At 55.2% G+C, this 27722-nt stretch overlaps 3 protein-coding genes across 14 annotated transcripts; all 3 read right to left on the reverse strand.

The window, feature by feature from the left end:
• Positions 1-3267: 3267 nt before the first annotated feature.
• On the reverse strand, positions 3268-14987 carry FXYD5 (FXYD domain containing ion transport regulator 5). 3 transcript variants are annotated; one of them, XM_045532346.1, is made up of 11 exons: positions 14879-14987; positions 14467-14632; positions 14118-14178; positions 12294-12374; positions 11454-11510; positions 9655-9759; positions 6515-6589; positions 5186-5215; positions 5032-5106; positions 3552-3597; positions 3268-3453 (listed from the first exon to the last, which is right to left on the reverse strand). In XM_045532346.1, exons 3-11 carry the CDS (start codon positions 14176-14178, stop codon positions 3417-3419), a joined length of 567 nt encoding a protein of 188 aa, XP_045388302.1. In that variant the 5' UTR covers positions 14467-14632; positions 14879-14987; the 3' UTR covers positions 3268-3416. The 3 variants fall into 3 exon arrangements, with proteins under 3 accessions (XP_045388302.1, XP_045388305.1, XP_045388304.1); XM_045532349.1 differs by having other exon boundaries at positions 3268-3597; XM_045532348.1 differs by lacking the exon at positions 14467-14632 and having other exon boundaries at positions 14879-14970.
• A 402-nt stretch (positions 14988-15389) lies between these two features.
• FXYD7 (FXYD domain containing ion transport regulator 7) lies at positions 15390-23684 on the reverse strand. 4 transcript variants are annotated; one of them, XM_045532352.1, is made up of 6 exons: positions 23490-23684; positions 19469-19498; positions 17565-17639; positions 17405-17447; positions 17218-17258; positions 15390-15796 (listed from the first exon to the last, which is right to left on the reverse strand). In XM_045532352.1, the coding sequence occupies exons 1-6, from the start codon at positions 23518-23520 to the stop codon at positions 15774-15776; spliced, it is 243 nt and encodes an 80-aa protein (XP_045388308.1). In that variant the 5' UTR covers positions 23521-23684; the 3' UTR covers positions 15390-15773. The 4 variants fall into 4 exon arrangements, with proteins under 4 accessions (XP_045388308.1, XP_045388309.1, XP_045388307.1 ...); XM_045532353.1 differs by having other exon boundaries at positions 17414-17447; positions 23490-23618; XM_045532351.1 differs by having other exon boundaries at positions 17414-17639; positions 23490-23618.
• A 122-nt stretch (positions 23685-23806) lies between these two features.
• Positions 23807-27720, reverse strand: FXYD1 (FXYD domain containing ion transport regulator 1). Of its 7 annotated transcripts, none has more exons than XM_045532360.1 (9): positions 27599-27720; positions 26706-26937; positions 26350-26414; positions 25895-25927; positions 25346-25420; positions 25191-25227; positions 24305-24354; positions 24074-24125; positions 23809-23945 (listed from the first exon to the last, which is right to left on the reverse strand). In XM_045532360.1, exons 3-8 carry the CDS (start codon positions 26408-26410, stop codon positions 24103-24105), a joined length of 279 nt encoding a protein of 92 aa, XP_045388316.1. In that variant the 5' UTR covers positions 26411-26414; positions 26706-26937; positions 27599-27720; the 3' UTR covers positions 23809-23945; positions 24074-24102. The 7 variants fall into 7 exon arrangements, with proteins under 7 accessions (XP_045388310.1, XP_045388316.1, XP_045388311.1 ...); XM_045532355.1 differs by lacking the exon at positions 27599-27720 and adding an exon at positions 24590-24698 and having other exon boundaries at positions 26759-26786; XM_045532354.1 differs by lacking the exon at positions 27599-27720 and having other exon boundaries at positions 23807-23945; positions 26706-26733.
• Between the last annotated feature and the right edge of the window lie 2 nt (positions 27721-27722).

Here is a 27722-nt window from a genome sequence, read left to right on the forward strand (position 1 = left end):
ATGCCAGAAAGGGTTTGGGCAGCAGATGAACAGCCCTCTGGGAGCACTGGAGGCGCTGTTGGGGAGATCTCTGGAGGTCTTTTGCACATCTGAGATTCAGTGCTGCTGTCCCCTGGAAGTCTCAACAGCCCCCAGTCTTAAGAGTTATATTTTCCTTTCAGAAGGAATAAAAATGGCTCAAGCCCCCACGTCCTGGCTTGGTGGAAGCTCAGCATCCTTCTCACCATGTCGACAAATCCCCGGAGGCTGCTGTTTTCCCTGGCGGTGTTCAGGGTGTCTGGTCTCAGCTAAAAGACTGCATTCCTCATGTCCTTTGCAGATACAGGTGGCCAATCAGAAGCAAGCAGAAGTATTTGGGAAGGGATCTTGGGAAATCTCTTTAAAAGGAGTGGGATCACCTGGTGGTGCCTTTCCTCCCGACACTTGTTTTTCCCTTTTGACTTTTCTCCTGGAATGTGGCGAGGCGGTTGAGTCTCCTGCAGACTAATGACATTGGGCACCTTTTCGTGTGCTTTTTTGCCACTTAGATATTCTTTTATGAGCATAACTGCCTTTTAATGCCCATAAGGCTAGTGACGGGACACAGGAATGGGATGGCCAGAAAGCGCGACACTTTCACAAGCGTCCTAGCCCACAGAAAACAGCCAGTGATGCAGAAAGATGGTCGTTTTTGGTCTTCCGAATCGTGCATGAGGGCCTCTGACTAGCAGAGCTGGATCCGCATCCCGAGCCCGGTCTCAGGGGGCATCTGGGGACATGGCACTACCCCCCACCCCCAAAGGTGGAAGGAGGAGGGGAAGGACAGCAGGCACCAACGCCGCCCCCATACCCCATGAGTGAGCGCTGCCTTGTTCGCCCACGGAGGCGGCCAGGCGTTCTGCTAGGCTGGCATGGCAGCACGTGAGATGCTTTTGGGCTTCAAACAATATCAAATCACATTGAGTCGCATCACCAGAAAGCAAATCCCCTTTGAATATGTCTTAATCCATTAAATGACATGAGGCAGAAAGTCTCTGTGTAGTAAAGAATTAACTTTGTCCAAAGAAAGGTCTGACTTCTGCCCTTGGCTGCTGGAAGGTAATCTCTAGGCCCTTGGAATGTTCCGCGTGATAAGAGTGTCTTTGTTTGCACATCGGCCTTGGGCCACACCAGATTGTTCCTAACCATGTGATTTGCAGTGGGGACCGTGGGCCACACAGTGTCAGCTCCACCTCTGCAGGGGCTGGAGACTGGGGTCAGCCACGTGGGGTGACTGCCCTGGTAAAAATTCTGGGCACCAAGGCTTGAGCGAGCTCCCCCAGTTAGCGACACTCCATGTGTGTTGTCACACGTCGTTGCCAGGAGAAGACGGCACCCTCCGAGACTCCCCTGGGAGAGGACAACTGGAACCTTCGCACTTGGAACGTTCCTGGCCTCTTCCCCATGTGTCTGTTTCCTTGGCTGATTTTAATGTTTCCTTTCACTATATTAAACTGTCATTGTGAGTGTGCCCCATTCGGTAGTCCTGTGAGTCCTTCCAGCCAATTGTCAAACCTACGGGTGGTCTTGGGGATCCTCGAAACTGCAGCTGGTGTCAGAAGTGAGGGTGGTCTTGGGCCTCCCGAGCCCTCTTTAGGTGGTAGGGTAACAACCACACCCCTGTACGCCACAGTCTCTTTGGGCAGGAGGGTCGCATCCCAACCCTGGCACTCGGTGGCGTTCCTCCAACAGAGCACACTCTGGTCCTTGGACAGCCAGCAACTCTGTGTCCAGCTCAAATGCAATAGAACTTTTTCTTCATTTCTTTCAATCAAGCAGTACTGATTATCCATCTATGAGTGCGCCTTGTAAAATCCATTCGTTTAAGTTAAAAAGAGAGTTGTTCTTTTAAAAGAGTGAATAATAGTTCAGAGGGGGTGAAAATGTGTCAGCCATTGGGAATTGGGTATGGGACAACTGAAGTCTGGGAAATACTGTCCTAAAAACATCTTCCAAATACTGATGTGGCCCCCAAGGCAGGGGACAGATGTGGCTGCCGGCATTCCCTCTTCCAAGAAGCAATGTCTCTTCCCTGCCACCCTGCTCCCCAGTGCTTCTCAGTGTTTTTAAAACGCGTCCCACAGTGTGACATGCATTTTATATCATTATTATGTATATCATTAGGTTGAGCCATATGAAATTGCTATTTTTGTATGTCAGAAATATTTGAACAGTAACATTTTCAAATGATTCAATTTAATAGATGTAATCCCTTCTGTATACGAATATATACATATATACTAATAGATGGTATTCCTTCCTCACCAGTTAGACAGCTGCTCTGATTAGTAGGTGGGGGGGTGCCAATAAAGAAATATTTTTAGTCTCCCCAATATGTATACAGTAACATATATGTATATAACATACTGTATGTATTATATATGTAAAATCTTGCATTTATTATTTGTGATGTGCTGATATTTTCTTTTTTATTTCATGACTTCTTTTTTCTCTCATTTTTTTAATGCTACTCATGGCCCACTAAACTGATCACGAATGGGCTGGGACCTGAAGTTTGTGAAACATTGTGATGCAATGCCCTGTGACTGGGACCTTGTCTCTTTACTTTGGCACAATCCTTATGCTTGGGCACAACCCCTGGCCCAAGTGCGTGGGAGGGGCCGCTCCGGCCTCGCCTGGGTGAGCTCCCTCCCCGTGGGCTGTGGAGTCGAGGGGACTTCAGGAAGTGCCCACCGGAGCCTATGTCCCTTCAGGACCGTATTCTGGGTCCCTAGCACCCCACAATTCTTCATTCAGATTGCTCTGAGCCCACACCGGGGCCCACGTGACCTTCCCAATGGACACATCCATCTCTAAGCCAAGAGACGGCCCAGAGGTGGCCATTTGCATGTTGGGAGGTGCAGATGGGGCTTGGAAGTGCAGGCTGGGGTGTCCACACTCGTGTGTGGGGCCCCTCCCAGTGGGGAGAGCCCTGCAGTTTGAAGGAGAGGGGACCACCGTGGGCCGGGACCTCCATCTGTGTTTGCCTGAGCCCTGCCCACGCTGGGGCGCAGCTGCCGTTGGATACCACACTCCCCTCGGGGACCAGGCCCGGGGCTCAAACTCCCTGCAGGCGCGATCCAGCCCTGACTTTCCCTGGCCACCAGCCGGCCCCAGGCTTCCTTCCCTTTGTTCCCTGCCTCGGCTTTGGGTCTGTGACTCCTTGTTCCACTCCTAGGGGTGGGGGCACCGAGGCCAGGATCTGCCTTTCTTCCACTCCCCTATGAGGAATGATCGAAGACCACAGGGTAAGGGCCACTGTGTTTTACTTTTGTCTGAACAGAGAGGAGGGGCAGTACCCAGGGAGCCCATCAGCCTTCCCGGGCGGCAGGGTGGGGACGGTAGGGGACTCCAGCCATCAGCCCCAGCTCCAGCTGCATCCATCTGTGTCTTCCCCCTCAGGCTGGGCTTCTTATACTGACCATTCTTGAGGCTCTTTGAGGGCAGGGAGGAGGCTGGGCACAGTGAGCTGGTGGGGGGCTCAGTCTCGGGGTGCCCATCGGGTTGCCGGGCTCTGCCGCTGATGGACTCACCTGCGATGATTCCGGCATAACTGGGACAACTGCCTGCACTTGCCGCCTGTGGGAGAAGGAAAGGTGCAGCCGTGAGTTGGAGCGATACTGACTGTTTCGCCCCATTAAGGCAAAACACACGTGGCTGTGCTTCTCCTCCTGTTGAAGACACGGGACAAGAAAGTAGTGAAACTTGCTGTAAACTATGAAGACTACCTAAGAACTTATAAACTGGGGCCCTTGTATTTGATCTCACCCACAGCATTTTAAAAACCTTCGTTTCTCTGTTTGTCGTTTTCCCTTTTCCACCCTTCCCTGCCCTGTGTTGGGCCCTGGGAGGCCGACCTGACTGGCCACAGCCGCGGCCCCTTGCCCTGCAGTTCAGCACTGGCGGGAGACAGGAGGCAGGAAGAGAGGGAGGTTTGGGTCTCTGATCCCCTCGGCCCTGCTCCCTCCTGGTTGGGTTACGGTGAGGCAGTGGCTGGAACCCTCTCCCCGGGGCCACAGTTCCACCTCTCACCAGGCCCTGGCACAGCCGTGACCTCCTCTCACCCCCCAGGCCTGGCTGATAACAGCTCCCCATCGTGGCTAGTCCTAAGGCACTGCACCATCCCCTGTTACCCTGGTGGCAGAAAAGTCCCTCTATTAAACGGTCTCCAATTAACCCTTTTTGGGCCCACGTGCCACCTGCCATGACCCTGACCAACACAGCTGCCCATATCCGTGCACTGGAAGATTTTTCAGGAACACAGAGCTCTTGAAAGGGTGGCTACTCTGGCAGCTCCAGGCCCCCATTCTTGGGAGACAGAGTGGGTGGGGCTGCTCCATCCAGATAAGGCATCGGCGCTCATCCGCCTCCTCCCCACCAGCCTTGTTCAGCCCTCGGCCCACCAGGTCACAGTGGGCTGGTGACCCTGGCATGGTATGCTGACTTCCAGAATAGCCCCCAGTTCTCTACTCCTCCCCAACAGTATCCACATCCCTTGCAATGTGACTTTGCCTCTCTTCCCATCAAGAGCAAGTCTATTTCCCAACTGCTTAGATGAAGCCTGGTCTTGTGACTTGCTTTAACTAACAGAATGTGTCGGAGGTGATAGTGGCCAGTTCTGAGCCTGCACTCCTTTGCTCTCACTTTCTCTTTCTCTCTCTCTTTCAGACCCCTGCCACCATCATGTGGACAAGCCCAGGGTAGTTAGGTAAGACCACGGGGCAAAGAACCAAGAACAGAGTTCCCTGCTGACCCACAACTGACCTCAGATGTGTGAGCAAATCCAGCTGAGACCAGAAGAGCCACATAGCTGAGCCCAGCCTACATTTCCAAGCTGCATGCTTGAGAGCTAAATACATGTTAATCATTTGAAACCACTGAATTCAGGGGCAGTTTGTATGGATATATAGCTAATAGATAACTCATTTAAAACAACCTTGCCCAGGGGCCTCTGAGGACCTGACCCTCAGCCACAGAGCAAACCTCCCATTCCCACTGAACCCCCATTCTCACTGGTGAGGATGACAATGCCCATGATGAACAGCACAGCCGCCACCAGGAGCCCCCGTTTCCGGAGAGTGCTTTCATCTGTAGAGAGAAAATGAAGGGCTATAGTCACAGAGGCCTTCACCCTTCCTCTCCCCACATCTTCCCACAGGCAACTTACCATAGAAGAAGGGGTTGTCCTCATCGGAACCTGGAGGGGACAGACAAGGAGCAAGTCAGAGTTCAGCCGAGGTTTGTGGCGTGAATAAATAAGTGAATGTAGAGTCAGGGAGAGGGAACACCTGGGTCTCAGCCTTGGTACCCTTAGAACAAAAGCCAAAGTCCTCACCATGACACACAGTCTGGTTTGCATTACCTCCCTAACCTCTTCTCTTCACTCTCCCCTCACTTGCTGCACTCCAGCCCACTGGCCTCCCTGCTGTTGAACATGCCAGATACCTTCTCACCTCAGGGCCTTTGCACTGGCTGTTCCCGCTGCCTGGAGCACCCTTTCCCTGGACATCCACATGGCTACTTCCTTCACTTCCTTCTCAGTGGGGCCTTCCCTGGTCCTGTATATGAAATCCAGCTTGAGTATCCCTAATCTGAAAATCCAAAATGTTCCAAAATCTGAAACTTTTTGAGCACCAATATGATACTCAAAAGGAGTGCTCATTGGAGCATTTTGGATTTTGGATTTTTGGATTAGGAATGCTGAACCAGTCAATATAATGAAAATATTCCAAAATTCAAAAAAATCCCAAATCTGGAACACTTCTGGTCTCAAGCATTTTGAATAATGGACACTCAACCTGTACTCCTCAGTCACTCTCTAACCCTGCTTTGCTTTTCTTGATGGCAAGTTAAACTCAACTGATATATAATTATTATGATTATTATCTGTTTTTCTTCCCCTACTAGAATATCATTCCATGAGGACAGAGATTTTTGTCTTTCTTGTTCACTGCTATATCCCTGGCCCTGTAACAGTGCCTGGCACACAGGAGGTGCTCAATGAATATTTGTCCAACAAATAGGGACACAGGATCTCTATATGACCTGTGGGCATATCATTTTCATTCATTCATTGGGGATTCACTGGGAAGGAAGTGGAGGATAAGACTATGAGGGGAATAATCCAGGTGCCCCTCAAAACAGAGCTCCCTGCTGACCCAGCTAATCTCAGATGCACGAGTAAATCTAGCTGGAACCAGAAGAACAACCCAGCTGAGCACAGCCTACATTTCCAAATTGCAGAGTTGAGGGCTAAAAAAAATGGTTATCATTTTAAGCTATTGAGTTTTGAGGTGGTTTGTATGCAGGATTCATTTATGCATTTGTTCATTTATTCAGACATATATTATGTGCCCACTCTCTCCAGGCATGAAGCCATTTATTCACCCAAAACATGTTTCCCAGGACTATTCTGTGCTGGGCTGTATTCCAGGTGCTGGAAATACATGGTGAGTAGAAAACAGCCTACTTCCAGTCTGGGAAGGGAGTTACTAACCATGTGGCTTGAGAGTCTGGGATTCTGTCCTGACTTCTGCACCTGGGGACGTCCTCTTGGAGAGCATCGTCGTGCCTTCAATGGGATGGGCAGAGAGAGTGGCCGGAAGATGATGGAGGCAGAAACAAGGAATATCACTGAAAGTCTGTATCTGGGAGAAACCCCTCTCCCACATCTACACAGCCAGTGTGCAGTGTCAGGCGTCCCCCCCTCTCCGCCCACCCCTGGAGGCAACATGTAATGGTGAGTACCGAAATACCAAACTAAGCCTGCACCATCTGGTTACAGCTACCTCAATCCCCGAGGGACCCCTTACTCCTCTTCTAGCATCTTCTGGGCCACCCTATAATCCAGGAGACAAAGGAACTAAAGGTCAACACCTGGCATAGCCAGGCAGGAGGACGTAGAGGACCCTGGCCCTCCAGCTACACAGCCTGGAGATATTTGCAAAACATTCTCAGTATCACTTCTGCCCCTAGACCAAAAATACCATAGGGTTTTTCTGTTGAAAAAAAAAATCAATGCCCCAAAGACAAGGCCTGCCCCTCTGGCCCTAAGAAGCACCCTTGCACCCCATCTGATGCCTCCATTAGAAGCCAGCAGGTGAAAGCTGCCTCATGAACCCTAACATTCCTGGGCCTCTCTTATACATCACCCCCTAAATATTAACTGACAGCCAAGGATTACAAGATGTTCAGGGATTGTGTGACCCAAAGGAAGGTATAAGCAAGATCAACAGCAGTGACAAAGATGCCAAGACCACAGAAAATGCAAAGGACAGCTGTGACAGTGTGTGGTGTCCATGCACCCTAGAGCTAGATAGTCTGGACTCAAATTCTGATTCTGCCACTTTGGGCTGTGTGGCCTAAGGCAAGCTGAGTAACCTCTCTGGGCCTTGGATCCCCTCCCTGTGAAACAGGAGTAATGACAGTCCCCACAGCGTAGGGTGGTTGTGAGCATCGAACGAGCGAGTACATGAAAGTTCAGCCCAGTGCCCCACATGGAATAAGCTCTCTACAAACGTCAGCATTTGCACTGTCGACTCGGCACTCCTCCCTCCTTCTGCCAACAGCTCCCCCTTTCTTTGGGGGAATTGCTCCCCATGCCTTAGTCCATCTGGTTCCTCAGTTGTGACCCAGGCTATGACAGGGAGCACGTGACCCCAGTGTAGCCTTTCCTTGGGACCTTTCAAATCTCCAGCAGTGATTGAGAGTAAAAGCTAGGTACTGCGAACTGAGGTTTCTCCCTCCCCATGAAATGCATACGTTGAAGCCCTAACTCCCAGTGTGACGGTATTTGCAGATGGGGCAGACAATTAGGGTTAGATGAGATCATGAAGGTGGGGCCCTCATGATGGGATTAGTGCCCTTAGAAGAAGAGACCAGAGAGCTCTCTCTCCATCTGCACACACCGGGGAAAGGCCACATGAGGACACAGTGAGAGGGTGGCTGTCTGCAACCCACGGAGAGAGCTCTCACCAGACACTGTCCCAGCTGGCTCCTTGATCTTGAACTTCCAGTTTCCAGAGCTGGGAGAAATAAATTCTTGTTGTTTAAGCCACCCAGTCCGTGGTATTTTGTTACGGCAACCTGAGCAGACTAAGACACTAGGTGAAGCTAGGAAGCTCTGAGCTGGGAGGTGACAGGGCCAGTTCCTCCCTAGCTGGAAGAGAAGCTCCAGCACCAAAGAAGCAAAGGTGGAGGAGGGAGGGAGGCTCTGAGAAATCCTGAGGCTCAGTAGCGCCTTTTACCACTTGGCTCTGTGATCCCCATGGCCCTGTACAGTTTCTGTCACATAGACCCAGGAATGTGGACTAGTGCATAAAGTAACCCAGGTCAGCAAAGACTCAGAGTAAATTAGTTCAGGTATGTGAAATGCTTTATCAGTTGGGAAGTGTAGACACAGCTGCTATCCCCCAGGCCCCATAGGGCCACTTTTGTGTGAAATAAAAAAGCTCCCTTCCCCAAGAGGCTTTTATTTTCATCTGCTGTAAAATTGTTTTAGTAGACAGATTCTGTAAGAATCAGATGCTTTATTGCCAGCACTGGAAACTTGATACAATTATAAAGATCAACAAGGAGAATGGCATGACCTTAGAGGTGGTGCTCTTGTGCAGTCCCCAGCCTGCACAACTGTGCATGCCTTTCAGCCTGGGAATGACCTAAGCTATTATACAATACTTTCCAATGGGGGCTGCCCCTCAAAAGGGATCATCACACAAGCATTAGAGGCCCTCTGTTGCCGTTATATCAGTTCGGCCCCCTTTCCCATACTAAGTAACATTAACTCACTTGTCCAGAGGGAAACCACCTCTTGCCTGACTCTTGCTCTGTGTGGTTCAGGCAGGGCTGACCACCTCCTCCAGTCCCAGGGTGGGGCACAGGATTCAGGCCTGACCAATCAGAGCAGTGCATTTTCCAGGCTCCCATTGGTGCAGACATGGGCATCTGATCCCAGCTGAGCCAATGAGAGTCAATTCTAGGCTTTGGGCTGGAGATAATGGGAAAGAGATGTTCCCTAGCCATTGGGTTTGTGACCTAAAGTTAGAACTATTCGACCATCTTTGCCACCAAGAGGGGAAAAGTAAGCTGAGAATGAAGACAACAGAGCCAAGAGGGGGAGCAATTCAGTCATGCTGACAGTGAAAGCTGCTTGATCCAGCCTTGCCTGAAATTGGCTACCTCTGGACTTTACAGAACTTATACAGCCAATAAATCTTCTTTTCTAAGTTGTATTTTCTGTATCTTGCAACTTAAGAGCTCCTGCTCTGTCTTTAAGACATACACAAAGGAACCATCCAGAGCCACATTTTATAGCACCAGCCCTGTGAAGGGAACCAAACAAAAGAGGGTTCCCAAGTCTAACAGTTTGGGAAACCCTGCATATTGGCTGCTCCCCCTTGGGGACGTTTGCTGCCAATTAGCTTAATCAAGACTCTGAGAAGTCCTGCCATAAAGAAACATGGTTAAGTTTAACTCAGAGTTCCCCAAATACCTTTGACCACAAACCACAAAAAATTTTTGAAAGTGTATTAACAATTCCCCAAACAGGTGCTCTGAGAAACATACTTGGGGAAATGGTGACCTAGATAGAGAATTAAACAAAGATTGTAGGCTGCTGTTCTCAGTCCCAGACACTACCTTCCTTGGTGCTGCTGTGCGTCCCCGGATGTGTCACTGGCAATCCATCCACTCCCGTCGGCTGCTGGGTCTGGGGCAGGGTCTCAGTCGGGTTTTGTGTTGTTTCTACTCGGGCCAAAAGAGCAAGGAGGGGAGGGTAAGAAAAGATTGAATTAGGGACATGCAGACCCATTACACAGCAAGGGACATTATCCCTCCAACAGGTTGGCAAAACCCAAAGATGTTGATATACCAAGTGTCCCTGCAGGGGTGGGAAAGGGGGACTCTCCCGTGTACTGCTGGTGGGAGGGCAACTTTCAACACAAATTAAAATGTTCATGTCCTTTGCCCCACAGTGGGTTTTTTTGTTTATTTGTTTTGTGTGTTTCTTTTTGTTTTTTGAGACAGATTCTCACTCTGTCACCCCGGATAGAGTGCAAGGTGTCATTGTAGCTGACTGCAACCTCAAAATCCTGGGCTCAAGTGATCCTCCTGCCTCAGCCTCCCGAGTAGCTGGGACTACAGATGCACACTATGATGCCCGGCTAATTTTCTATTTTTAGTAGAGACGGGGTCTCGCTCTTGCTCAGGCTGGTCTCCAACTCCTGAGCTCAAGTGATCCACCTGCCTTGGCCTCCAAGAGTGCTAGGATTATAGGCATGAGGCAGCGTGCCCGGCCTTTGCCCAGTAGTGTTTTGGATAAAAGCACAGTCTCTGGAACTATATTCCTGGACTTCCATCCCAGCTGTGTCCCTGACTTGTTGTGAGACCTCGGGCAAGTTACTCTGAGCCTGTTTCCTTATCGTAAAATGGGGATAACATAACCTCAAAGGGTTTGTGTGAGGATCGCATGAGTTAACACAAGTGAAATATTTAGAACCATGGCCAGCACACAGGAAGTACGTACTAGCCTAAGTGTTTGCTCAAGGAGGAAGGGGCAGGTTTGCTCATTGTGGCACTGTGTGGAGGCAGAAGAAACCGGAAGCAGCCAATATGCTCCAGAGGTGTGTGACCCTAACTGCAGCAAAGCCACCCTGCAGAACACGGGGCAGCAGAGAAAACGAGACGAGTCTTTATATAGTGATGTGAAAAGAGCTGCCAAAGATACCGCTGCATGAAAAAAACAAACAAGGCAGGGTGCCGAATACTTATGACATCCTTGAGCTCACAAATGCACCACACGGTCAGAACGTTTCTCCGGTGACAGTCATGTGATGCAGTATCCCTGGGGAGCAACCCCCGTGCTAACAGTGGGGACCTCTCAGGGACAGACGGAGGGAAGAAGGATGGGGGTGTTAACGGGATTTAGTTGCACTCATAGTACAGAATGTGTTTATGGACTACTACATCGCTAAACATCAATTGCAAAAATTGGGGAGTGTTTTTGAATTATGTCATACTTTAAGAAAAAGATCAAAACTTATTCGAAAATTCAAAAAAAGAAAAAGAGATAAAGAGATGAAAGGAAGAAATGAATGAGGTTGGCACACATGGAGTTTCTAGGGGTGCTTGCCAAGTTCTACTCTTTGACCCGGGTGGTAGTTACACAGGGGCTCGATTTAGAGAAAGTCATCAAGTTGTACATTTATGGGTTTGGGATTTTTCTCTATGACTGTTAATTTCACAATTTCAAAAGTCTTTTTTTTTTTTTTTTGAAGTATTGAATGGAGTTGGCTGCCACCCCACGCAAAGTAAACCAGGGGACTCAAAGCTTGAGGTGGAGACTGAAATAGGTACCCAAAGACCCTGAGTGTAGGCAGAAGGGGGAGAGGTATGTCTGCCCGGGACCCACCCGCAGCCCCTCCGCCTGCCCCACTCACCATCAGCAGGCCAGGCTGGGGGTTCAGGGGTGGCCTGGAGCTCTGGGTGGCCTGTATCTGGAGTCCGGACAGAGACATGGCAAGAAGAGCAGAGGAAGAAGTGGAGACGGTCCATAGACTCAGACACAAGGGATTCCCATGACAGCTCAATTTTGTTGTAATGAAAATGACTTAATTAATGCAGCCATTTGCTAACTGCCCAAATGTGCTGCCAGTATCTCTCCTGACTCAGGCCCTCCCCGCCCACAGATGCCATCCTAGGGGCTCCTTGGGGAAGCTGGCTGCAGATTAGCTTTCTCAAGACTCTGAGATGTCCTGTCTGAAGAAACGTGTTCAACTCCGTCTCCCCAATACCTCTGACCACAAACCAGCACCCACCTGCTCTGATAAGAGCCCCTGAACTTCCCCTGGGGAACTATCCTCCCCTGATTCTCGGTCTACTTTATCCAGCAAGGCTGGCACCAGCCCTGTTGGAGGTCGAACATGGGACCCAGGCCTGGCCATCAGCTCTCTATGCCTGTGGCCACAACGGTGGGTATGTGACCTGAGCCTGGCCAAAGACACTCGGTTCTGGGAAATTTGCCAGGCTTCTAGGGGCCATGTTAGCCCCATGAGGGAGAATCTGCCTGAAAATGAAGCCAACACGGAGGAAACAGAGCTGAGGCATGGAGGTAGCTTCCTGATAGCATCATCTGAGCACCTGGCCCGAGCCATGCCTAAAGGTCTGACCCTGGACTTCTTAGTTATACAAATCCATAAATTCCCTTATTTTTGTTTGGTCCAAGGGTGGGATTTTTGTTGCTGCTGTTTTCAATAACAGAATTGTCCCTCTTTCCTCACCTGGGATTGGTGTCAGGACATGAATGTCCACAGGAGTTGGGTCCACTGGAGAAATGGGCGTGGCCTCCTGCAACATCTGTCCTGGAGAATGAAGGATGAGAAGCTGGGGGGGGAAGCCCCCAGGCCCCCTACTCTCACCAGCACTTCCACCCTGCCCTCCTTGCTGAAGTCTTGGGGACACTTCTGGGAACTCTAGAGGGCCCACCTGCTGGTGGCACCATTCAGCTTTGGCCATTTCAATCAATCCATGACCCTGGAAGTATTTTAAGCTACGCTAATGCCCGAGAACCTTCCTCCAGCTGCCTCCCTGCCCATGCTTGCGGGATGTCTTGTTAGCCCAGGTGCTAGGGTCAGCCAGGGCCCTGGTTTCAAAACTTTCTTGATGTGTGACCTGGAACAAATGAAGTCCCCTCTCTGAGCCTTGGCTGCCTGGTCTGCAAAGCAGTGATAATAAGTGAATCTACTTCATGGGGCTACATAGGGTGAGATGAGGTGGAGCAGGGGGAGGGTCTCCCCCACTGCCACACATCCATAGACCCCACCCTGCCCCGGCCTCCATCCCCTCCTGCCTGGACATCCCAGCAGCCTCCTTCCTGGTCTCCTGCTCTGTCCCTGCCCGACAGTCTGGTCCCCACCTGCAGCCAGAGGGAGCCTGGGAACACCTGAGTCAGGTCGGGACCCTCCTGGCTCAGAGCCCTGCCCGGGCTGCACCTTGCTCCAGGTAACAGCAAAGTCTGCACCCAGCCCATAAGTCCCCCTCCATCTGGCCCTCCCTCACTTCTCAGACTCCTCCTCTTCCCCCTCTTGCTCCCCCCAACCCAGCCACCCCTCCTGCCTGCTGTTCCTCCAACTCACGAGGTAGCATTCATCCCCCAGACACCTGCAAGGCTCATTCCTCGTGTCCTTCACGTGTTCGCCCAAATGACACCTCCTCAGTGAGGCCCTCCCTGACCACCCTGTGCAAACAATCCTCATTACCCTTCTCTGATTTTCCCCACAGCACGTAGCACCTTCTGGCACCCTGTATACACTGCCACATCACTCATGACTTGTCGTCTTTCCCCACTAGAATGTGACCTCTTGCTTTAGTCACTGCTATTTCCCCGGCGCATAGACCTGGCACATAGTAGTTGCTCAACAAATATCTGTCAAATGACTGAAAGAAGACATGAAGGCCATTTTGTCAAAGACAATGGGGGCACCTCCAGTGCAGTGTGTGCTCTGGGTTCTGGGGACAGGTTCATCAGCCACTGGCACAGGGCACTTTCCCTCGCTGAGCCTCAGTTTCCTCATCCATAAAACGGGGATGACATGTATAACTGAGTACAGCTGAAGCCTAAATGAGCTAGCGCACACAGTGCCTGCCATGTAAAGCCATCCCCAAATGTCCTCCTCGGTCCCTGCCTGTGGGAAACACTTCCCAGGCAAGGCTGGGATGTCTCTGCCTCTTTGGACCAGCCCCAGCTCAGCCCCTTTGCCTAACTGCGCGTTGCCCGGGACCCAGTGGTCTGCTTTGCTGGGAGCCCAGTTTCCTGGCTGCCGAGGAGGAAACCGACACCAACCTCCCCGCCAAATCAAACTCTGAGCTCTTCTTGGAGGTGAAGCGGAGGCTGCTCAGCAGGACAGGCTCCGGCCAGACTCGCTGGAAGTGGCCACCCAGTTCTGAGTCTCACACCCTGCTTCCCTAGGGCTCCCCACTTCCTGGTGCCAGCTCAGTAGGGGGTGAGGACAGAGGAGGGAGCATCTGAACTCCCCACCCACCCGCCCAGCAGCACACAGGCTGGGTGCTCTCTGGGCCCGGCGGAGACAAGGGCTGCGTCTTACCTCTGGTGGGGAGAATGAGGCCAATGACGGTGAGGAGACACAGGCGACCAGAGGGCGACATCTACGGGGAGAGTGGATGCTGGGATCAGCCCTGATGTCAGGGGGCAGGCTGGGGCAGCCTCGGGGACCCTGCAGCCCCATCCCCTACCCTGGGCTGCACCAGAGGTGGCAGCTGGCTTCTGGGGCAGGGGAAGGGGTGAGAGGTGGGGGCGCCGAGCCACCCCCTTTTTTCCCCTGCAGGTCCCCAAAGAACAAGAAGCATCAGACCCAGCTGGCCTCCCAGCAGCAAGGGCTGGGGGACACTCCTGAAGCAGAACAGCGCCTCCCTGCTCCCCTGCCCGGCACTTACCCCTCTGTCTGACGGCGGAGGGCTGAGGGGTCTGGGCAGAGGAGGGGACCAGAGACGTCTTCCCTCCGTCAGGGGCCGCAGCCCGGGAGTCGGAGGCGGGAAAGAGGAAGAGTGAGTAATGCACTCCTGATCTCAGAGGAAAAAGTGAGTTGGTGTTGGGGGCCGCCTGCAGGGACATAGAACAGGATGCTGGGTAGTTCGGAGAGGGACTGGTCCGAGAGGGATGGAGGGGATCTGGGGAGACTGAGGCAGGAGGGAGCGAGGCAGTGCGGCCCGCTGCGGTGCAGAAGAGGAGGTGAGAGGAGTGGCACGAATGGGGGGCGCAGAGGCACGGAGAGGCGGGTCCCCCACCCACCTGAGCCCGGCCCGGGCAGAGGGGAGGCGGATGGAGGTGGGCGGAGGAGGGACTCACGTCGAGCTTGGGGTCCCGAACCGGCGGCCGCGTGGGGAGAGAGCCGCGGTGGCGGCTGCGTCCAGGCGGAGGGTGTGGCCAGGGGCGCGCGGGCGGGCGGGGACCGAGCCGGCTCAGTCATTTCCTCTTGGGTTTCCTGGCCTCAGAGCCGGGGTGGGGGCAGGAGGGGGAGACGCCGAGGGCGCGCGGGCAGGGGCGAGGGCGAGGCGGGGCCCCGCCGGCGGGGGTGGCGGGGGCGGCTGGGGACCCCCGCGGGCGGGTCCTGGGCGGGTGGGGCCCCTGCGGGGAGGGCGCGGGAGGGGGGTCCGCGTCGGGGTCGCGGGGAAGGGAAGGGAAAGGGCAGACCCAGAGGTGCGGAGGGAGCGGAAGGAACACTGAGGGCGTGGGAGGGGAGGCGACTCAGGGCACGGGGGAGCGGCCGGGGGCACAGCCCGGCACGCAGGGAGCGCTCCCCGGGTCCAGCGCTGCACCCCTCCCCCATCGTGTCCCCACAGATGAGAATACACAGACAGAACAGGGGAAAAAACCAAATGCACATTTATTAAGCTCAAGACGTGGACACCGAGGGGGCAGGGGGACGGGTCCTCGGGGAGGAGACAAGGAGGTGCAGGGGAACAGTACACGGGGATGCTCGGGGGCTCGCCAGGGACTCCTGCACCCCAAGAGCTGGAGGCCTGAGTCCCTGGGTCCGGGATACAGACGGGCTCTTTGAGGGGTCGTCATTGCCAAGGTCTGGGGAGGGACAGCGGGGTGCAGCGGCTCCAGCCTTGGGGTGGGTGGGGCGGCTCATTCGGGGGGCGCTCCCCGGCGCACGGCTGGGGTCCCCACCGCCTCCACCCGGTCCTCAGGCTCCCGCGCCCAGGCAGGGACAGCAGTGGAGGTTCCGGGGCTGCTCTTACACGCCGCCACCGCCAGGGGCTGGGGAGAGAAGCGGGGGCGTCAGCGCTCGGAGCGGGGCAGCCGTTCCTTCCCCACAGCCAGGGGGCTCCCCGCACCCAGTCCCCATGGGCGCCAGATGCCCGGGCACCGCCACCCTTGAGCTAGCACTGGACAGCTGCCTGGCCTCCCGCCCATATGGGGACACCTTCGGGCTGCTGTCCTGCCCCACAGACTGTCATGGAGAGGAACACACCTGTGATGGGGACAGCGACCTCAGGCCCAACCTGGGCTTTTCTGGAGTGTCCCCCTGCCAGAAAGGGAGTCCCCATCCCCCTCCTACACCCCTAATCTCCTGCTACACGCTGGCTCCTTTCCCATACCCTCTACCTTGAACATTTGGATACAATAAGGATCCCCCATTTCCCACCCACTCCCGGCCCTCCTTCAGCTGGGACTGGCCAGAGTCCCCTGCGGGCGTACTCTGCAACTGTGCCCCCCTGGCGTTTTAAAATCTCATTTAAAGAAAAGAAAACGAAAGAAATAAAATTCCACACCAATTCCCTGAACTATTGAGGAACCCAAGACATTCCCCACCCCCCTTTTTTGGTTATAAGAACTTTGTAAGAGGCAGAGAGATTCCCATCTCCGATGTTTTAAAACTCTCTGGAAAGGATGCACTTCCACTAAAAACAGGTCAAGATATTTTTACATAATTAAAATTAACACCCTCAAGGAGTCACAATCTTTCATCTACATGCTCACCCACTCCTGCATCCTACATCCCTCTCCCTCTTCCCGCACAGCTTCCAGCCACCTGCGCCCACGCTCCCCTCCCCCACCCTCCCCTCATCCCTTCCCGTGCTCCTCCTTCCTAGTCCTCCCCCCTACACCTCCATCCTCTCCGCCCTTCATCCCTCTCCTCTGCGCCCCAGCTTTCCTCCCTACATCCCATATGTTCTCTTTTCCAACGTGAATTTTAGAATCTGTCCACACCTCTCTCTTTCTGTTACTTTGATGTCATTATTCAGGAGCCATCCTGCCTTCCCTCCCTCCCTTCCCTCCTTTCCCGCAGTCATTTCATCCTCGACCTGCCCAGCTGAACCATCCGGTGCGGAAAGCTCTCTCCCCCTGTCTTCCCCAGCTCCGTACTCCCTCCAGCCCGCCTGGCAGAGTCCTTCTCCCACACGGGGCCCCTCTCGTCACAGGCTTGCAGCTTTGTCTCCTGGGACATTAGACTGTCCTTGCTTTTGCAGACTTACGGATTGGTTTCTGGGAATCTTTGCGGGCTCTTTACGACACCCACTCGGCCTCCCCACGGTTTGGTATCATTCTTCCATCCCTCTTCCCCAGCCTCCTACGGAATTGCCCCACGACCCTCGCCGGTGGCCCCACTGTCTGCCCCGTCTCCTTCCTGCTGCCACACAACACCCTCCCACAGCCACACACTTTCTCCCCCTCACCTGAGGAGGGAAGCTCCGACTTACAGGATTTGCATGTTGGGCTGTGGAGGCAAAGAGAAGCAGAAAGAGGTTCAGCAGGCGCAGGCTTCATGGGAAACACGTGACAGGCCCAGTGGACCCTTCTTGGGGGGAGCACCCCAGGCCCAGGCCGTCCCCACCCTCCCCCCTCTCCCTGAGGTTGCCAGACCTCTCAGACCTGGAGTCCGCCTTCCTGCACTTGACCTTCTTGCCTGTTGGGAGAGAGAGAGACAACACAAGGAGACAGGACATAGGACACAAGGATGTGGACAAAAGCCAGCAGGGGAACGGTAGGCACCCAGGGACAGCCAGGCAGGGGTCACACTTACTGATGATGATGAGGATGCCCAGCAGGAACAATATGGTAGCCAGAGTCATGCCCACGGTCTGCACCGTGTTGTAGTCTGGGGAAGACGATGGGGGCCGTCAAGGCCAGGCCAGCACCTCAGCCCCACCAGAGCCCCGGTCCTGGCTCTAGGCTGCCAGCCCGGGGCCCAGAATTCAGGGGTGCTGGAGGCCGGGGTGAGTGCGAGGCCGGAGAGCGGGGGCTTGGGCACCATTAGGTTCCCCTGAGCTCTCTACCCTCTACCCTCCTGTCCTGCCCCCTCCCTCTGGATTTTCCGACCCTAGGTATACAGTAATTTCCCTCTACTGCCTCCTCCCTGGTCCTGGTCCTGCCACCATCGTCACCCATCTGGGCTATGGCAGCAACCCTCTCTGTGGTTTGCTGCCCTGCCCCACGACCCACCCCCCACCCCCCACAGCCACTAGGACTCTTCAGCTCAAAGCCCCCCCCTGGCTCCCACTGCACTCCACATGAAAACCAAAAGGCCCTCTCTGCGGCCCCCGAGACCCTGTATAATCTAGTCCCTCTTCCTCCTCAGACCTCATCCCACTCCACGCTCCTTGCCAATCCTCTGCTCCAGTCACACTGGCCTCCCTCTTGTTCCCAGGGCATCTTAACCTTGGTCCTACCTCAGGGCCTTTGCACTTGCTATTCCCTCTGCCTGAAAGCTCTTCCTCCAAATACCCACATGGCTCCTTTCCTCACCAACATCTGCGCCTTATTCAAAAGTGAGTGAAACCTTCGTTGGCTGTCCTATGTAGAGTTTTCCATCCTCTACAACACGTTCTAATCTCATTCCCTCCTTTATTTTCCTTCAAAAGAATTAGTCATATCTCATATTCTTATCTAATAAGAGTCTTATGTAATACACAATTTTCATATTTATTTTCTTGAGTGTCTGCCTCTTTCCCCTTAAGCATAAGGCCACATAGGGCAGGAGTTTGTGTCTGTCTTGCTCACTGCTCTGTCCCCAAGTGCCTGGAGCTTTGCAGGCACATGCTCAGTAACTGCTGAGATACGAGTTTAGGGAACACCCAGTCCATACTGGTACTGGCATGGTCCAGGCCCCTGTCCTCAAAGAGCTGACTTTCATATTGTGATGAAGCACTAAACAAACGAAAATTCAAAAACCAAAGTCCTGTGACCACAGGTGGCTGTGGTGTGGCTCCTCTCACCAGGGGATCAAGGAGCAGAGCAGTCAGTGTTAGACCTGAGTGGAGAGCCAGGGGAGGGGTATTCCCGGCGGAGGTAACAGCAAGTGCAAAGCCCCTAGGATGCGAAAGAGACTGACGTGTAGGCGGAACAGTATGAATGAGCACAGGGTTGGGGTGGGGGCGGCAGGAGGGTGTTTAGAGGGGAAACTGGGGCCAGATCCACCAGACCTGGGGAAACTTCTTTGAGCGTCAGTCCCAGGGGGATGATTTAATGGCATCATCCAGGTAAATCTTTCCCACAGTCCTCACAAGTAGGAACTATTCCTATCCCTTGTTTACAGAAGGGCCCAGAGAGGCAAAGTCATTTGCCCAAGGCCACACAGCTAGAGAGTGGATGAGGCAGGATTCAAATCCAGGCAGCCTGGCCTTCGAGTCATTCCTTTTAAGGCTTTCCCTTGTCAGCTTCTCTGATGACTCCAAGGCACCAGCCCAGAGTCCTGGTGAGGCCTGAAGGGGGCTCAGAGAGAGTGTGAGACGACCCCATCCCCAATCTGGTTCTGCCCTCCATGAACCCAGCTGATGTGAACTGTAGCCCATATGGCCACCTGGCCAGGGGCCAAAGCCACGTATTGTGTGGCCATAGCTGAATCCACTTCAGCAGTGACCCATGGGGACCTGTAGTCACCCCTCCATCTAGCCCCAGGGTACCCCCCTCCCCAAATCCAACACTCACCATAGTAAAATGGGTCAGGTTCCTCAGGAGCTTTGGGAAGGGAGACAGAGAGAGAGAGAAAGAGAGAGAGAGAGAATATTCAACACTGGGTTTCTTAGCATTTTTCAGGATCCAAATGGGGCCAGTGGCCCCAATAGTTTCTTCATGGAAATCAGATAAAGAGACCCCTTGCCCTGGATGATATACCCTCGTGGCAGGCCACAAGGCCTGAAGAGTGGAACAGAGGCTGGATTCCAGCCCCTACACACTCCATCAGTCAGTACTGTCCCATAGGCAGTGAACAATCCAACCAACCGTACGTGGCAGTCCTGGTCCTAGACCTCTGTGGAGGTCTGATGCTAAGGATTCATTCCCTGAAAAACGCATACACACTCCTGTTTGCATATGGTGCCAAGGGGTTAACAGACCCCATTCCCACTGGTGGACCATGGAACATAACAGCTTCCCTGATTATTCCCTAAAACTTCTCAGTCATCTGAGAGTGCCCATGGGCAGGTGCCATGGCTACTGCTCTCATCCAGTGGCCCCTGCCACCAAACCCAGGACAGGGGAGCCATGCTGACTAATACCTTATATCACCATATTTTTAAGACACTATTGATTGTAAGATTCAAAATTAATTTTGCAGTGGCGTTCCCTGCGTGTGTGTGTGCGTGCACATGTGTGGAACTCTGCCACATGAAACATGCTCATCCGTCAGAAGTCTCGCCCCATTTCAGAAATGTTGATGTGTGGATAAAATGTGTGTGTGTCTGTGAATTCTCTTCTCCCCGTCTCCCGCCTCCCTGCCCTCAGCCACATTTCCCTTCAGGAGAGCTCAGAACACCATTCCCATTCAAGAAATCCATCCGGGTGGCTAATTCCTCTGACAGCTCTTATTACACTTGGCCTTGTCTAGAGCAGAATTCTGCAGTGTCTGCCACTCAGGGGGCAGTCAGGGGTACCAAGGTAATGCCAGGTGTCCCTCCTTCCAGACCCAGGAAGGATGGCTTCCTTGAGGTTAGGTGGGATCACGTGACTAATCCTGGCCAAAGAATTGTGAGAGAAAGTGTTATTGTCATTTCCAGGCTGGAGTATGTAAGAGTTCTCTTTTGCCTCTGGTCTGGTGACCTGACTGTTCAAGATGGTGGTTGCTCTAGTTTGCTTTGGTGACCAGTCAACTTGTGATGGACATGTAGTGTGAGTGAGAAGTGAACCCTGGTTGTCATATGCCACTGGGATTTCGGGTACCTTTTGTTATCACAGCATACTCTAGCTAGCCTATACCGACTGATAGAGGTGGCCCTCCAGCAAGACCTGGAATAGCACGGGGACACATAATGTGTAAGTTTGTCACATTATTTGGTTTTCTCCTTTCTGCATTTATCTAACCAGCAGTGGGTCGCACTGGCCCGTGCCAGAGAGCACTGCACAGATGTCAAGACATTTCATCGCCTTGGCAACTCTCTGATACGGGTGCTGTCTTCGTGCCCATTTCACAAAAGGGGGACACTGGACCCAGAAAACCAGAGTCACTTGCTTAAGATTGTTTTTATGCTTGCCTTCAATTTAAGGCAAAAGAATAGTAATTTTCCATTTGTGGGGGTGATACAAAATAAAGCTAATTAAGTTTTTGAAAAGCTAATCCTTTGAAGGAAAGATATTAACTAGCAGCGTGGGGAACATTTGAATAGGGCAAAAATCATGAAGGTGGTACTCAAACGTGTCAAGATAGGGAAATATTGTTTTTAGAGTTACTTGCGCTCTGTCTTAGCTCCCTCTGGAGACAGTGGATAAACTTGTTTGACTCATCTCTGCTGTTAATTCAGATATCTATAAAAGGCTGTCCAGTTTCCTGGAATGAATGAATGAATGAATGTGAGGCCCTCCTAGGCTGCAGGAGGCTGCTGCATCAAAGGTGGAGCAGTTGGGTTATCTCACTTTTGTCTCTTGGTTCTCTGCACACCCTCCCTCCCCCAAAGTTATTGGGAACCCACTGGGTGAGCTCCTGTCCCAGAATCCTCTTTGGTCCCTCCCTGGGTGCTCAGTGCTCCATGCAGAACATCCTCTTCTGGTCTTTGCTGCCCCAGCAATCTGGGTCCTCAGGGCAAGGCCGGGCTAAGGGTGGAGCCAGGAGGCAGGAAAAGGAATGTGCACTACTCCTGGCCAGTGGCCAAGGAGAGATCAGGAAGGAGGTGGTTGCTATGGCAACGGGGGCATCTTGAGAGGTGAAGAGAGGTGATGGGTCCAGGCACCCCGGGCTGGGTGGGGTCCTGTGTGAGGCATGGATTTCTAACTCTGTGCCCTGTCTGACCCCTCCTCCTCCTTTTGCACCTCCTGTTGTTGCCCCTGCAGCACTGGCTTCTGGCCAAGCTGAGGGTCCATCCCAGGGGTGGGGACCCAGGTGTAGTTGTGCTAATGCACCGACCCCTTTCTGTTGGCCCCTAATTCTCCCTCCGGCTCTCTGGCAGGAGTGGAGACAGCATCACCTCCTTCCCCCTCGCTCCCCAACAATTCATTAATTAGTTTCCTTAAGCAGCTTGTGATGCACAACATGCTTTTCCTCCCCCGGGATTTCCCAAGACCTGCGGTCCCCTCTCATGCTGTGACTTGGAGAAGCGGGGAGCAAAGGAGGGGAGGATAAGGAGTCTGCCCTCCCACCTCTGCCGTCTGCTGCCATCGATCCCGCTAACCACCATCTCTGCAAAAAGAAGCCCTGGGTTCCCGCCAGGCCTGCTGCTTCAGCCCTGCCCCCTCTCCCCAGGGTGGCTTCCAGCCTCTGCAACCCCCCCACCCCGCCCTGCTTCGGATTCTGCAGATACGGCTCAGTGCAGCAGCCCCCGGCTGCTGGGAAAGGGGGAAGGGAAGGAGAGAGAGGAGTGGGATTGGGGTTCCCTTCACTGCCAGGCCTCCTCACCACCCCAGCCTATGCCCCTGGCCCTGCCTGTCCCCAGTGCTGGAAACACTTGCCATGCCATGACCGCCCCCCCCTCATTAAAGCATTCTAACCCTTTCCCGCTGCAGGAGTAGGTTCAGCCAAGGGGGCTGTTAGGGGACAATGGTGGGAGCGAGGGATTAAGTGGGTGCATAACTGGGTTGACGGGTGTGAAATATAAACCTGTGTGAGGCTGGGTGGGGACGGGAAGGACCTCTCTGTGCACACCCCAGCGCTCCTCCAGGACTGGAAAACACCCCTGGATGTGGCTGGGAAGAAGGGTCCCCCCACCCTATTCCCACCCATGGAGGTTCACTGCAGTGGTTCGGGCCCCACCCCATGCTGTCTCCCCATTTCTGTCCCCTCTCTTCCTCCCTGTCTCTCTCTCTGCATCCCTCTCCATAGCTGTGTCAATCCCTCCGTCTCCCAGTCTCTGTCTCTGATTTTCTCTCTCTGCATCTCTGTCTACTGCTCTCCATCTCTCGCCGTCACTCGCTCTGCATCTGAGTCTGTTTTTCTGGGTCTTTGTGTCTCTGATTCGGATCGCCTGTCTCTCTTGGTCTCTATCTCTTTCGGGCTTTCAGTCAATCTCAATCTCTCTCCCCACCCCCCTTCGGCTCTCTCTCCTTCCCTCTGAACCTGCCTGTCAGGGGTTTCAGGAAACATCCACCACAGCAAACAGCGCTGGAAAGAAAACGGATACGGCCCCTCTCCCCCTGCCCACCCCAGGGACCCCGATATCTCTGAGAAGCTCTCCGGCCGCAGACCCACCAGCTCCCACTCTCGAAGCCCATCTCTTGCCGTCCGCTACCATCACTATGCCGGACCAGCCACCCGGTTGCCATAGCGACCTGTCCGAGCATCCTTCCTCCCGGGACTGCCACTCTCTAACCGCGGGTCCCGCACAGGGAGGACACCGCAAGCGAGAGGGTGTCCCCGAGACCCCGGAGGGGCGCCAGGGGTGCACTACAGGGGCTTCCGCCCGCAGGAGGAGCCGACATCCCCTCCCCACTCCCCTCCCTTACCAACACTGGAATCACCCACCCCTCTCTCCTAAGCTCTCAGATGGCGGAGCCCCCCTGCACCCCCTCCCCAGGCGACGCTCACCGTTTGTGGGGGTCTGGGTCGGGGTCGCCATGCTGGGCCGGAGCGGGGGGCTGCCGGGTGCCGAGCCGGTGAAGGCGCGCTGCAGCAGCTGGAGGCAGGACGGACTGATGTGGGGGGAAGACGGGGGGAGCCCTGGTGTTGGGGGGGCCTGTAGCCAATGGGGGATCGGGGAGCCCGCCCCCGGCCAGGCCACCCCCGCCCCCGCCCCCGCCCACTGCCGTCGTCCCCGCCCCTTCCCCAAGGGTGGGGGCGCCCCCTGCCGGGGCCAAGGGGCGCCCAGGCTTTCCCGCAGAGGGACCGACAGATCAACAAAGCGCTGTCAAGGGAGAAAAGCACGTTTTATTGGAAGTCGGGGCGGCATGGGGAGTCTGGGGGGACAGAGCCGGGGACGCGGGCGCTGGAGGTGGCGGTGGGCGCGCAGGTGGTGGGTGGGAGGCGTCACGTGCCGAGGGAATCCTGGAGGGGTGAAAAAGGTGAGAGGCGAGGAGGGGCCTCCAGCCCTCCTTCTCCCGGCCGCCCTCCCTCCCGGGCACTCGGCCCCTCCTCCACCCTCGCCCCTCCCCCGCCCGTCGGGGCCGCAGGACCTGGCGGGGTTCCGTCGCGCCCGGTGTTTCTACCGCCTGCGGCTGGACAGACCTGTGGGGGACCCAGAGGGTTCGGGTGTCAGAAGGGACATCCTCGCTCCTGTGGAGGAGGGGCCGCGGCGGGGCAATTCCCGGACCAAGCCCCTCCCTTTAGGCGCCCAGGGAGGGCCAGGAAAGGGGTTCTTAGAACTGGCCCTCCCCCCCAAACACCCACGGTCCCCCCAGACTCACGGCGGATGGAGCTGCGGAAAGTTCCCTCCTCTTCATCAGGTTCCCCGGTCCTGGGAAGGCAGACGCAGGGGGAGTTGGAGGTGGAAAAGGGAGGGGCGGTCCTTCCAGGGACCCCGCAGTGCAGGCCCCATCTCCCAGACCGGTGCACGGAGGAGCAGGCTGGGGGCAGCCGGAAGTGAGGAGCACCCCGGGCAGTGTGGGTGTCCCAGCAGGTGAACAGTGAGCACCTCCGGGAAGGTGGGGGAAGGGACTTGAGGTTGATGCGGGAGGGAGGGTCAAAGGGACCTGGCAGACAGCCACGGGATGGCCTGGGCTGGAAACCCAGAACCCACATCTTCCGGTTGAGTGATCTTGGGCAAAGTGGCTTTACCTCCCTGTGCCTCGGTTTCCTCAACTGTAAAACAGGGTTAATAACAGCACCTATCTCACAGAGGTGATGTGAGGAGTAAACACCCAACAAAGATCAGTTGTTACTTATAATATCATGGATACCCGTTTAGCCTGGCGAAGGTACTCATACACTGCTGTGCTTTAACATTTTATTTAAAGAGGAATCAAAGCGCCAGGCGCAGGACTCCAGGCTAAACTGGGCCGTCTTGTGAGGTGATCTCATTTCACCGCGGCCCTTTCTTTCCGGCACTTTGTGTTATCACGCTTTGAGATTTTCTATCCGTGGGGCCGTCGGAACCCACGGCCGCCCCCGCAGGGCTGGGAGCTTGTCCAGGAAGGGCGGCAGGTGTTTTCATCACTTGGTCGCAGGGCCTGGCTTGGGCCTTGCTTGGCACACAGTAGGTGCTTAATACAGATTCGCTGCGGGGCACTTCCCGCCGCGTCCCCGCGCCCTTCTAGGGCGGAGCAGGCGCGTGAGGGCGGAGGGGCCTCTTACCTCTGCTGCTGGTTGAATTTGCACCGGCATCTTTTGCCTGGGGGTGGGGAAGGAGCGGGGGAGAAAGGCTGAGACTTCTTCGTCCGCCAGGGGGCGCGCTCGCTCCCTCGCCTGGCCGGGGCGGGGCCGTGGCGGGGCCGGGGGGGGACACTCACTGAGCACGATGAGGATGCCCAGCACGAAGAGGATCCCCGCGATGATGAGGCCTCCGATCCGCAGGGATTGGTAGTCTGAGGGCGGCAGGGAGGAGGGGAGAGGGGCAGCGCGGGCAGGGGGGCAGGGAGGAGGAGGGGAGAAGGAGGACCAAGGAGAGGGGAGCAGACATGAGAGGAGGGAGGGGAGGAGGACCAGGGAGAGGAGAAGGATGCCTAGGAAAGCGGGGAGGAGGGGGCCCAGGCAGGGAGGAGGGGTGGAGGGTGGGGAGGTGGAGGAGGACGGGGAGGGGAGAAAGGACAGGAGGCAGCAGAGGATGGGCCCTGTGATACTGACAGAGACCAGGGCAAAAGGAGCAAGAGGACCAGAGAGGGATCAAATGGAGACAGTGAGAGAGAGACCAGGGGAGACGGAACACAGTCAGAGATAGAGCGAGAGAGAATGGCAGACTTTTGGGTGGGGAGAGAGAGAGAACAGAGAGGGAGGGAAGGAATAAGGACGGACAGGCAGACCCAGCCCTCCCCCAGACTCCCAGAGACAGAAGCCCTTACCATAGGTGAATGGATCGTGTTCCTTTGGAGCTTCTGGAAATAGAGAGAGAAATCAATGGTTGAATGCTTCCTTCTGGGGCTCTGCCTTCCTGGGCTGAGAGTTTGGGGACTGTCTGGGCATGCCGCCCACCCTCTGTGGGTCCTACCTGCCTCCTCTGCACTTCCCAGGTGGGGCAGGGGCCACCTCACCGCCCAGCTGCCTGATCGCAGGCTGTCTGTTCCACTGTCCAGCCCACCTCCATCCATCCCACCCACCTCTGCCTGCCCTGGGGCACCCTCCCCCCTCCCTCAAATGCCAGCCTGTGACTGGACCGCATGTGGAGACCCTCAATTTTCTGGTGCCCCAACTGACTCAGCATAGGTTGGGGTCTCCAACTTGGTGCTTTCTCGAGGTTTTCCCTACCCTGCCACCCTGGGGGCCAAGGTGGGTAGTGGGCTGCCTCCCCTAGACTCACCTGCATTGGCCGTGGTGAGGAGACCCACACAGAGGACCAAGATGTAGCTGAGAGACACCATTATCCTGGCGGGACACTAAATGTCAAGAAATGTGTACCCCTGTCCTCCCCACCACTGGGGCCTGAACCCAGGGATTAAATCAGAGACAGTCCAGGGACCTAATCATGAAAGCGTCAGTCACCCAGCTTGGTTGCCTGGAGAAACAGGGATACCCCAAGCTTCATGGGGCCATGGTGTCACCGAAAAATCAACACAGCGGGGGGGTCACACAATAACAGCAAAGGCAGGGTTCTCCCACAGGCCCCGGCTTCCCCAAACCCACCCTAGCAGGGGAGAGCAGGGTGGGGCCTCTCACGGGCAGACGAAGAGACAGACACATGAAGACAGCAGGACACGCCCAAGTCCCACCTGCCCTCTGCCGCCTCGCTGTGTCCTGTGAAATCCCAGCTCTCCTGCCCTCGGCCGGCCGCCCGCTCTCGGCCTGACCCTGGGTATAAATATCTCCCACTTCACCCTGGAGGAATTCGCCCGGCGCAGGCCACCATGGCAACAGCCTGCCTTCCCCCACTCGGGGGTCACACACAGCCCTGTGGGGCGAGGCCTGGCTGCCACATTGCCACAGGCTGCCCCTGTGGGAAAGGCCACCCCTTCTCCTCTCCAGGAAGCAATGAGAAAAGGGAAAAACACCCTCCCCCGCCCCGCCCGCCTCTGGGTGACATCTTTCACAACCGGACAACACCAGGCCAGTGACATGAGGCCCAGGCTAGTGGGCCTGAGAGATGGAAGACATGCCAGGGCAGGGATGAGAGCACGCAGGCCAGCGTGCACAGGCACACAAGAGTGCACGCGCACACGCACACACACACTCCTGGGGATGGAATGGAATGAGACAGCACCTCTCCCCCAAAACTTCTGGTTGGAGTGGGCGGGGGTGGGAGGGCGTACACACCGTCAGGCACACAGTACTCCTCGTCCGGCCCTCCGGTGCCCCCAAACAGTGACGCAACCAGACCGACACACGTGCGTGTCCAAACCCCACACCCAGCCAGAGTGCACACGCAGCAGCAGGGGAGGGAGGAGTCGCACCCACACCCCCACCCCTGCGGAACCCCAGCGTCCCAACCACTCTCCCTCCCTCTTGGGTCAGGCCTGCCTGGGAAGCCACGGGCTGGCCATTCCTGCTCCCAAAATAGGAGGCCCAGCCAGGCCAGGGGTGAGGCCTGGAGGGGAGGGGTGGGGGGCGCTCACCCCAATCAGGCTGTCCCCTGCTGAAGGAAGGCCCCCAAACGTCCTGCTGTGCCCCGGGGGCTAAGCACTTTGGACCCCCTGGCCCAGAGCTGGACGCACCGCCCCCAGCAGGCTCCCCTCCCAG

Source organism: Lemur catta, chromosome 19, assembly GCF_020740605.2.
Source record: "Lemur catta isolate mLemCat1 chromosome 19, mLemCat1.pri, whole genome shotgun sequence".
Classification (NCBI taxonomy): domain Eukaryota; kingdom Metazoa; phylum Chordata; class Mammalia; order Primates; family Lemuridae; genus Lemur; species Lemur catta.